The 12,022-nt window shown below is 40.1% G+C and overlaps 1 protein-coding gene across 1 annotated transcript in view; it reads right to left on the bottom strand.

The window, feature by feature from the left end:
- Positions 1 to 463: 463 nt before the first annotated feature.
- The window catches only part of LOC124775288 (juvenile hormone acid O-methyltransferase-like), a 30,691-nt gene continuing 19,132 nt past the window's right edge, over positions 464 to 12,022 (bottom strand). Inside the window, exon 4 of the mRNA XM_047250126.1 lies at positions 464 to 634. Within this exon, the coding sequence (XP_047106082.1) occupies positions 464 to 634 (171 nt within the window). The remainder of the gene's footprint in view (positions 635 to 12,022) is intronic.

Here is a 12,022-nt window from a genome sequence, read left to right as displayed (position 1 = left end):
TACATTCTGTGAAATTACAAATGTACTCTACAGGTTTACCACATACTTTCAAAGAAACGAAGCGAAAACAGACTGCCAAGTGCACAGTTTTGTAAACATGAACGAGGTTCCATATAACACTTTCACTCATAATATAGTAAAGAAAAATTGCAGTCATTGGTTTAAAACCCAGTACGCTTAGTACGACGATCTAACGCTCTACCAACTTCCCCACGGAAACTGTACGTGATAGTTACTGATAGCAATGCTTTTTGTGTGCTCCATAGTTCTGGTGTTGCTTTTAATTAACGTTTACGTCGTTCTGCTGGACGACAGCACATAGTACGAACTAAATCGGAACTTTGGTTGACACACTATCGACATACAACGATTGGTACAGATCTGAGTGTCGGACAGCTGGAGGTTTTTGCGTTAGCTGCACCGAGGCACGTGTAAAGAGTAGTTTCTCAGACACTGGTTGACACTAGAGGTAAAGGAGCTGCTCACCTCTGCGCTGCATCTCACTCGGGAAGAAGACCACCTGCGGCGCCACGTCGCAGTGCAGCACCTGGTAGCCCTCGCTCTGCAGTAGCTGGCGGAAGTCGCTCACTGGGTCCTCACTGTGCTGGTACGGAGATACGAACTTCTCCGAGTCCTGCGAGGAAGGGGAAAATCCGTAACATCGACACTCCACTACAACGTTTGCAAACGATTTGTCTTCAGGAAAGAATACATCACATTCTGCTCCCAACTCCATGCCTCATGGCTCATATCCCTGTAATAGACCTAGATGCAAGAACTGTCCCGTACGTCCTTCCACCACCACTTACTCCAGTCCATCAAAGGCAGGACACCTGTGAAACGAGTCAAGTGATCTAAAAGCTAAGCTGCAATTACTGTGCTGTATTCTATGTGGACGTGACTGCTAACAAGCTGTCTGTCTGCATGAATGGCCACTGACGAACAGTGGCCAAGAAACAGCTGGACCACCCCTTTGCTGAGTATGCTGCCAAAACAACTTTCTTCAAGTCAATGGTTGTTTCACAGCCTGCACCACCTCGATCCTTCCCACCAACAACAGCTTTTCTGGACTGCTCAGGTGGGAACTCTCCCTGCACTATATTCTACGTTCCTGTAACCCTCATGGCTTCAACTGTCGTTAGTCTTTGTCCTACTCTCTAGCCCCTTGCATGTTCCCATTCCAGCACTACACAGCCCTCTACTCACCAATGTACCCACAATCTTTTTATCAGACTCCTTTCTCGTTAACCCCCCACCCCACCCTCCGTCTAACTTTCCGACTGCACCTAGCTGCCCTATTCGCTCTCCATGGTCCCTGTAAGCTTCCACAGGTAGGACTTTAGCGTCCTCCACTCCACACTGCTATCCCTCCCCATCCCAGCCTTCTCATTACCCCCACCACCGAGTTCCGACTCCCATCATGCGCAGCTGATCGTAGTGTGGCCTCAGCAGCCAGAGAGGGCTGTGGTCTCTAAGTGGTGTAAAAATTTTAAGCTTCTAAGTCGATGCAGTCAAACGATACAGCTATGTATGTCACATATTTCCACATTCGCAAAACTCACTCATCAAGACCTATAGGATACTTCCATTGACCTAGAATCATGAATTTGGCTAAAACAAGGTTTCACAGTACAATTGTAAAGCAAAAAAAAAAAAAATCAAAAATGCTTAATTTGTAATTCTATAACACGAAAAAATAATTTTTGGTCATTTTTTTATCCATCTGTCTATTTGTCTGTCCGTCTCTTAAGACAAATTTTCTCTGTAACAAATAGGCGTATCATATTCAAATTTATGTGATATACTAAGGTCTATGGCCACTTCGCGGTATAAAAATTTTAAGCTTCTAAGTTAATATGATGAAAAGAAATGGTCGATTATCACATATTTTGATACTCGTAACCTCACTCGCCAAACATCTTCCCATTGACACAGAAACAGAAGCACGGTTTCACAGTACAAGTAAAGCAAACATCCTAAATTATCAATCTTTAATTATATAACATGAGGAAAAATATTCTATTGTCATTTGTTATCGACTTCAAATTTGAAAGTAAAACATTATCGAAAGTCTTGGAATCTCTGCGACCGATATCTTGCTAATATCAATGTCGATAACAGGAAAAAATAGTCAGCATCATCGATTCCCATAATAGATAAACTCTCTACATACTTAATTAAGTTTGCACCCCACCCTCAGTGCGCGAGTCCTACTCACACCTAGCAAACTTTTTTATTTTACTTTATTTTATATATATATATATATATATATATATATATATATATGTGACTTCTGTTTCGTGTTATCAGCCCATATTGTAGTACAATGAGACTTATAGCAAAGATGTACGTAAAATAACAGAATCTGTAACATTTCCCCTTTCCACAACGAGGAATACAACCAATAGTATATGAAGGTTAGGTGTTGTACTAGCGTTAGCTGACAAGTACTGCATTGCCCTGGTATCCATTTTACCAATCTTCTATTAGAAACGAAAACAATAAATGAAATGTGTTTGTCGTGAAATATTGAGAAAAATTCATTTTCGTGTATTCGTGAAAACACCTTCGAAATTATGAAACAATAGTATAAAAATATGTGTAATGTACAAATAGATAACTACAGTATCCTAATTGAGAAACACAACCTCGTACAGTTTCTGTGCGATGGGCACATGTGCTTCGCGTGTCTACAACGCGATTTTGTAAACGTCTCTATGGCAATGCCTCTTCGTAGCTCTATAGACGGCTACTGTTTCCGCCTAAGCTGTTTGTGCTTCGCAGTTGAAAGTTGTCAAAGGTGTTGCAAGGTGTCGGGCATTTTCTCAAGCTGACTCGACTGTACGAGTTTCTTAGTAGTAAAGAATAAATGTATTAAAACTTCATGCATCATTAGGCAATTTCTCACGCTTCCTAGTGTTTATGACGTCAACTGTCTTGAATTGTGTGTCGTACACTGATATATTTGTGTAGGTACATTCAATGACATGTGTGGATACTGTCTGCAAAATATGTTGTAAATAGAGTTGATAGTAAAGGGATAATAAACTTAAACGTCAAGCACAATGAGGCAGTTTTTCACGAACGTCAGTGTTTATGACGTCATATGCCCTGAACCACGTGTCTCGGGCATGGATGTGTGTGATGTCCTTAGGTTAGTTAGCTTTAAGTAGTCCTAAGTTCTAGGGGACTGATGACCTCAGAAGGTAAGTCCCATAGTGCTCAGAGCCATTTCAACCATTTGAGCCACGTTTGTATCATCATATACTTTTGTAGGTGCATTTAGCGGCATATGTGCATACTGTTTGCGGAATTTCTTGCGAATGCAGTTAGTAATAAATACAGAAGTAATAAATTTAAACGTCATGCATGATGCGGCATTTTTCGACGCATTTCATTTTTTGTGATGTCATATCTCCTGAACTATTTTAGGTAGGTGGTTCTTACACTCACAACAATTGTTGCCTGACAGCAAAGGATAAGTTTATCAAGTTTGGTTGAAAGAGTTCCAATGGTTTAGGAGGCGATGTGGAACACAAACACATATACATTATATATAATACATATAGATTCATTGGTTGGTACACTTTCTAACTGTGCAAAATGACATACATTAATCGCAAGAATAGACTACAGAGTGAAGCTTCCAAAAGAACACTATACTGTGTGTAATTGGAGAGTCAGTCCTTGATTTATTTCATTATAATCTTTCGTGACCTGCAACCTTAAGCATTGTGAGGTATGTCAAGCTCTATATCAACAGAGAAAAAAGCTGTTAAAAGCTGTGACGGTAATGCAGATCAACAAGAGTAAAAAATTGTTTTACCTTATTACAACATGTCTAGAGGAGACAAACATACCATATATACACTGATGAGCCAAAACGTGACCCCTGCAAGACTGAAGGCCACCTGGTGACATTGTGTGCATGCGACGTGGTAAGAAAAGGATACAGGATTTTAGGTGTATACGTGCAGATATTTCTGTTAATGCCTGAGAACAGAGTACTGAAAAACATTACATCAGTATTTACTTCATTTGTAGAGTAACAATTACAGGTATTATGAGTAGCATTTTTTTACGTTGGTTAGTATCTCCCAGTAAACGTGTTACAAGCAAGCCATTGATGTTTATTTTTCCTTTAGCAACTGCTCAGGCATTGAAATGTGGTTGTTTGGGCAGGTGTAGTCCACTACATGGTGCAGTTACGACCAGGCAGAGAACATCAGGCGCCAAATTATGTCATGTGTTTGCGGGAAGATTATTAGACACAGAGAAAGACCAACTAACACACTGAAGTGGTTACATATTAAAGTACCAATGATGATATTTTCTGTACCTATACTCCTAACACCCTATATAAGTGGAGCAGACACGAATGAGGAAGTCACTCTAGCAACGATCTGGATTGCAAAGGGAGAATATACATCTCAGAGACAGCAGGGCTGGTTGGCTGTTGACCTGCTACTAACACCAACTTCAGTGGAAAGTGGTTGAAGGACAGTGAAACAATGAGTAGGGTTTCCATGGGACCTTTAATCAAAGGCATTTGACAGTTCTGGACTGTGTGAACCTACATCCCTCCATGCCTAATTTCTTCTTAAGGTAAACTGTCAGAGCTACAAGACCAGAATTGTGCTTAAAGTTGTTTAAGAGGGATGGTAATGAACTCGTGTCGATGTCTTGGTCGCCAGTTTCGCCTGATCTGTACCCAATGGCACACACCTGAGAATTTATAGGTTGGCAACTCTGCATCCACCAACCACGGGCCCGTAGTATATGGAAACTCTGTGACTTGAACATATACATCTTAAGTCAGACACCTCCAGAAAACTACCGAGGGCATAATATATGCCAACTGCATGATCTTTGCATAGGAACCTTAGGTCAAATATCTCTGGCAACCTACCAAGGGCATAATATATGGGAAATGCATGCTCAGTGTGTAGGCATCTTGTGCAGATACCTCTGGAAACTTACCAAGGGAATAGAACTGCGTCACCTTCGTGAGTAGTGAAAATATTTTGGTCATCATTGAAAAAAAAATATTAGTAGGAAAACATGAGAAGAAATGAAATGCATGTCTAGTGGAAGATAATGCAACATGACAGATATTAGTTACAATCTGTATTATCGCAACCACCAGTGAATAGGATGAATTAGTTTGTGGTATGATGCACCATGACGACCATGACAAAACATGTGTAACGAATTTTAAACTTCCTGTCAACACTGCATATATTTGGGCTGTTATTTAGACAGGGACGAGTTGCTTGACCTTCCACCAACGGAATTCCCAGACTCCCAATATCTCATACTGAACACCAAAAACGCTGGAAAATTGGCACTGTACGATACTAAATTGAATAATTAAAATCGGTACAAAATGAGCGATGATAAAAACTGTATCTAGAATAGAAATGAAATTTCAAGCAAGTATTACTGCTGTAGAGACCTACAGGTCCTACGATACTTCAGGTGCAGGACTTGTTCTGAAACGATAATTAGGTAAGTTGTTAGAAATTAACACCCACAGACAAATATTGATTCAGTCACCAGCAATGTCTCTACGGATTGGCATTAACAAGCATTATCATATTGTATAGAAATATGGGAAATACATTATTGTAAATAGCCGACAGACCCTGTGTATCTACTTCTACGACAATGCTCTGCACGCCATTGTGAAGTGCACTGCAGCGGGTACTTCTCAAGGTGCCTATTATCAGGGCACTTCCCGTTCCACTCAGATGTGGAGCATAAGAACAGTGATTGCTTAAATGCGTATATCCATTCTGTAATATGTGTAATCTTGTCTTCAGCGTCCCTATGAGCAGTGATATGTAAGGATTTGTAGTATGTGCACAAACTCATCACTTAAAGTTGGACCATGGAACTTTATAAGTAGGCTTTCACCAGATTGTTTACTTCTATCTTGAAGTGTCATTCCTGTTCAGTAGTTTCAGTATCTCCATGATGCTCTTCCATTAGTCACTCAGTGTAATAAACCTGTGACCATTCACGCTTAACGTCTTTGCATGCATTCCATATGATCTGTTAGTCCTTTTTTGTAAAGATCCCACACACTTCCGTAGTATTCTAGTTTGAGGGTAGTATAGCTGTGCCATTTCGAGCTTAGCCTGCATTCTTAACCAATATCACCTTCCCACTCTTCCTCCCCTTATGACGTCAGATACTGTTGTCAGACTTCATGTTACAGGCCAATTTTCCTGTGTATAAAATGGTGGAAAAATGGTGTTAAATTCAAAATAATCAAATTGTGCTAGAGGCTTTCCCCCACTCTTCTGATGTCAGTGTGGAAGTAGGCTAGTTGTCCTGGATGTAAATTTGTGAGAAATCCAAGTTGCTACGTTGTCCTGTTAGTGACACAGCTATATGACATCGCAATCCAAGATGGCTGACCTGTAAATGTGAGCACAGCCCTATGACGTTACATTTCAAGAGACTGACATCAGAATACAAGCATGGGCTCTTTGATATCAGAATCGAAGACGGGGATCCTAGAAGGCTGAGACAACCACAGCTCCATGATTTCTGCATCCAAGATGGCGGACTTGAGAATACGAGAACATCCTCATTAAGTCACTATTCAAGATTGGAATACAAGCACAGACTGTAGGTTGCCAGATCATGTTTTCTGTGTGTGGAATTCAAGATGATGGGCCTGAGCATACAAACACACTGCCTACATGGTTGCCAAGTCACTTTGTCCTGAGCTTAAAATGGTGAGAAATTAAAAAGTCCTTGGTATTCCCCAACTCCTGTGATGTTACAGATCATTTGCCTTAAGTCAAGTCCTCTAGTGCTATGCTTCAACAACTGCCACCAATGATCATGTAGGAACTTTATTCAAACAAATACCACGCTGTGGAGAGTCTCTGCATGTCGGAAAGGCCATGTGGCAGGGCTAATAGCCGCCATGCATACCACATATGAACTGCTATTGTGGGAGGATTGGAGCCAAGAACACCAAGTGTCACTCACTAATTGGTGACAATTCAACTTATAGATGAAGCAGCACAACATCGATTTGAGTGCCCACCGCAAAGTGTCGAATAGTAGCTTGGAATTTCCGCCACTAGCGTGCAGTTTCTCGTAGCGCTGCATTCACAACCTTTGTGGCCTAAGTTAAAATGGTTATGAAATTTTAAAATACAAGAAGCATAATTATATTTTAACCCAAATTAAGAAATTGTAGGAAATTCAAAAGTCTTCTAAGTTTGAAATGACAAACAGCCCATGTGAACTAAACAAGAATTGCAGAAGCACATTCGTCTTCCTAGGGGAAGACTTAAGATGAAGGAAAAACGTGTGCTATGATCTTGTTAAAAATTTCACTACAAAACTTTTGTATGGTATGGATGACAGCCGTAAAAACAAACAATAATTTGGCTTGGTCGTAGTCAAACAACAGTTGCGCCATAAACATGGTGATCTTATATGCACCCACCATGAATCAAGAAAACCTGAGAACCAAGTATACTTATTCAAAGCAGCAAGTCGAACTGTAAACCTTGAAAACCTCAGAAATATATAGGATGAAGAAAGAATCACATTTCATTATAGTAGGAGTGTGTAAAACCTAGTTGCATGTCAGCTGCAGGGCTTAGTCCCATCTAGTGAAGTGATGTTGAACACAGAGGTCCACAACAGCACACAGGAGTTCTGCTACCTGTCTCCAGGAGACAACACCAATGCTTGGTACAGTCACATGACTCACTGAGCAGACGATCATTGGCAGCCAACCTTATGATTAGTGGCGTGTTCTTCCAGCTAAGAGCTCAGTGGTAGTTTGCAACCACGTTTGACATCGTGACAGTAGTTCAGCGATATTGATTTTCGTAAGGTTTTTGTGACTGTTATATTTGGGTTATAAATACTTATTATTGTCCTAGCAGCGCATCCCCAATCTCGTTTAATATCTCCTGCCATTCTCTACATAAGCCTCCAAACAACTCTCTATAATTGATCCTACTAGCATCTTTTATGCTTTTTTCTTTACAGTACGTGACTTTTTCCGTGAACTACCCCAACATATATGTCTTCCAATTTATTTTGCTAACATTGCTTTATGTGGTACTTCTTATTTTTTGAAAAACCAAACCTGCTCTTCTACCATGGAAACTATACATTAAAAAGTCAAGTAAGTATATTCAATCAGCAAAAGACATGGCACTAAGTTTTTGTAAAATTCCCCTCCCGATTCCAGTTTGGCAGTCGCAATTTTTTTCAGTAATTTCAACAGAGTTGTGACGAAGCAAGCTCTGATATTTTTACGTTCCCTCTTGTTTTTCCATCTGCCTCCTTAAAATTTAATTTTTACCTTTTAACTAATTACCATTAACATACGTGAGCATAATCTACATTTTCATAAAGTAGAAAGGCTGGCCCCCAGTTTTAAAGAATATAACACCAGATCTAATTTTGTACTTAGTTTTATGTATGCAATTGATTTTCTAATTTATTTTGACTATTCCTATTAGTATCTTTCATTATAGGACGAAATCAATATTTCTTTCGTAACGTAAATTATGTTGTTGACGTATAAACAAGTATAAATTCTGTACTAATTATAAACATTTGGAGAAACAATTAATTGTATTCTTAAAGGATCTATTTGGCTCTATTCGAAAACATGTTCCAAAGTAATTAACAGTTTTGCCAAAAGTATTGTTTGCGTAACAATATTTGTTAATTTGATTATTTAAATAAATTATTCGGCCTAACTCTTGTAGTAGAAAAAACTTTTAAAAAGACGGAATTTTTCGATGTATTCAGTTAATTTAATGAGTTAAGTACTAATTGTAATTTCTGTAAATTTAACTTCGATCAATGTGTAGTTTCAGCAGGACCCGATTTTTTGGTCACGAGACAGTCAGATCACGCCTGAGTTTCAGACGAGAAACCTGTGTTGGTTAGAACGACAACAATGCGTGAACTTAACAGTGAAGTAAGTGTTACTCAATTAGGCCGTGTGTTAAAAATGGACAGTGTCTGCTCCATATATACCTTTCTATTCTACAGGAACTCTGAACTTTGTGGTTAGGTTTTTACTGCTCGTAGATGTTTAATGGGAAACTATTATAGCAGTATGTGGATGTTCGCCTGCAACTTATTAATGAGACTTATCGAAAGTTAAACAATAGTACACTGCCCATATTATATGAGTATATGGGGGGTTGTGAAAAGTGAAAGTTAACAGCTGTGAAATGCGACTGTACACCTGTCGGCTACATTATTTAAAGTAGTCAGTGTTGTCCTTCCACACTCCAGTTTTCAACCAGGACAACAAACGAAGAAACAAAGCAGGCGAATGTCGTCACAGAGTGCGTAAGTAAGAGTTGAGGAATGACTCATGAGTGAAATACGTTTGGTAGCTGCACTGGGCACGTCTCAGAACTCACAAAATTAAGTTGTCAATGATGTAACAACAACCTACAGTCTGTAGATGCATATTTTAAAGTAAAATCATCCGAGCAATACTACACTGGTCTGTACGACGCAGGCCTTTAAGCGCTGTATAGCCACCTGACGTTTTTCTCACAACGTAGGCAGAGCTACATGACAAGCAACATGCAATGTTACTCCATATAAGAATGTACGTACTCGGCAGTACAAATGTTGTGGATGTTGTGGCCGAATGTTAAGACATCTACGTGAGTGGTCCTCAGACCACTGAAGTACGATTTCGGCATTATAGCCCAGGTAGTTATAAGGATGCTCGTGCAGTTAAATGTCCTGTAATAGCTCGTAAGATGTGTGGCCAGTGTAATGGAGTACTAGTAGTTCTGATACTGGTAGTAGTACATTCATTCCATAGATTCAAACAGTAGATTCCTTGGTGAATTCAATATGATAGTATCATTAGATTCTAACTGCAGATTCGAATCGGTCCTCAACTAGCTGCACTGCTATGACCACAAGCATTCCTGGTGTATGGCAGCATGACACTTATTTTTCAATATTGCTTTTGCTGTAGGTATACCTTGGTGTGATGGAAATTTGACCTTTTTCACGCAGAAAAAACGTTAAATTAAATAATCCGTCTTTTAAAGAGAAAGCGACCTAATGTAAATACTAACATTGCAATTTTAAGTGACTTCCGAACGATTCCTCGCATAAAGTTGTATTTTCCGTTACACGAGGGTGAATCATATAAACAGTTATAAACCGAAATTTCTGTTTTGTGCACCTTTTTGTAAATCAACAGCAGGGCGATATCTGTTAATTGTTGCTTTCGATTCCAATGATTATTCTGTATGGTTAGAACGTTGTTGTTCCGTTTCTTTAGCCATAATACTCATATAAGAGCAAGAGGTACCACCATGTGTCGTGCAACGCTGTGCAAGGTGCGGTGCTTAAATCTCGACGAATTTCAATTTGAATCTCCCACCATATCATAGTTCCGCCGGAGATTGCCATTGGCATTCTTGAAAGCCACAGGCATCAAGTAAACAGAGTCAGAGCCTCAAAATGGTTGAGATGTTACGGACAAGTGCAAAGTACAACCGGAGAGCCGCGATCATCGATAGTCGTCCCGATGGGCGTTCGACCACTGAAACAGTTCGATTCTTGGGGTACCCGAGATCTGCTGGTTACGATACTATGCTTCGGAGAATTCTAGGAAAGGTTCTGGTGAAACGGTGGGTAAACCTCATTCGAGAAAATGAGTATAACGAACACCGGCAGTCACCGAAAAGGCTCAGACTCTGATTTCGGAGGAACAACGACAACCGCTGAGGAAACCGGTGTCAGTATTGACTATCAGCGAGCGAATAGTGCGTCGGATGGCAAAGGAGGACCTTACACGAGCCATTTGTCCAAAACTGGCTCTCTAATGACGTTGACATGTTCAAATGAGTTTTGGGCCCCTCGACTACTGTGTTTGGAGCACAGTGGAACTTTACCTATAAGACGGGGCACCCTAACGTCGCATCTCTGCGTACCGCTATCGAAGGAGAATTAGCGAATATGGACAGCGCTGTTTTAAAGAGTGCCTATGGTCGCTTCAGGGCAAGATTGGAGGCAGTCGTTGCGGCTGAAGGAGGTTGCATCAAGTACTGTTACTCTTAAAAGATACCATTGCTTATATGTGAAAGGATTTTCATTTTCATCTGTATTTTGTTTCCATAAATTCGGTTTAAAAAAAAGTTTCGTCTGTCCGGATTTAAGCGACGCGTCCTGTATAACCAAACTTCTCAAAAAGGAGGGCCTAAAACTGTCCGAAATTTTGGAAATATTTGCGGCACAGCTCGGCGACAGCATCCTGAGAGAGATTCAGGTCTACAAATGGTACAGTTTTTAAGAAGACGAGAAACAGTTGAGAATACAGCACACCAACGCCTACTGGGTACCAGCATGACTGACTAAGGTTCTTGCGACAGTCTTTTCTGACTTTAAAGGAGGTCTAATCGATTTTCTACATGCCCACCGTACCACGAACGGTGCATACTATTACCGAACAAAACGTGAGTATCGTCAGGAAAAAGGTGTATTTCCAAGCCGGGATGTGATCCTGCATTATGACAACGCTCGACCGTCCACAGCTACCCAAAATCAACAAAAATTCACGAATTTTTGTGGACCACACTCGAATATCCATCCTACGGTCTGGAATTATCGCCCTACAATTTTCTTTTGTTTGGAACACTGAAGAAAGCAATCTGAGGTCGCAGATTTGACGATGTTGGTGCTTCGAAGTGTTTTTGCACAACTAGCTACTGTCACAGCCACATTCATTTCACGAAAATGGGATCAAGTCACAGCCTGTCCACTGGGAAAAATGTGGTTGCCATTCAGGAGACTATATAGAAAAATTAGTTGATATGTGGGAATTTTTCTGAAGCTTAAACAAACTCATAAAAAATTTCAATTGATATTTGATTCACCATCAACCATAGGACATGTAACAATTATAATGGATTTCTAAATGGTGACATAAGAGGAATCTAGAGGTGTAATCGATACATTATATTCTGATGATCATAATCTATTGGGGAAG

Source organism: Schistocerca piceifrons, chromosome 2 (assembly GCF_021461385.2).
Source record: "Schistocerca piceifrons isolate TAMUIC-IGC-003096 chromosome 2, iqSchPice1.1, whole genome shotgun sequence".
Lineage (NCBI taxonomy): Eukaryota > Metazoa > Arthropoda > Insecta > Orthoptera > Acrididae > Schistocerca > Schistocerca piceifrons.
Note: the sequence above shows the minus strand (reverse complement) of the source record. Positions and strands in the feature narration are given on the sequence as shown.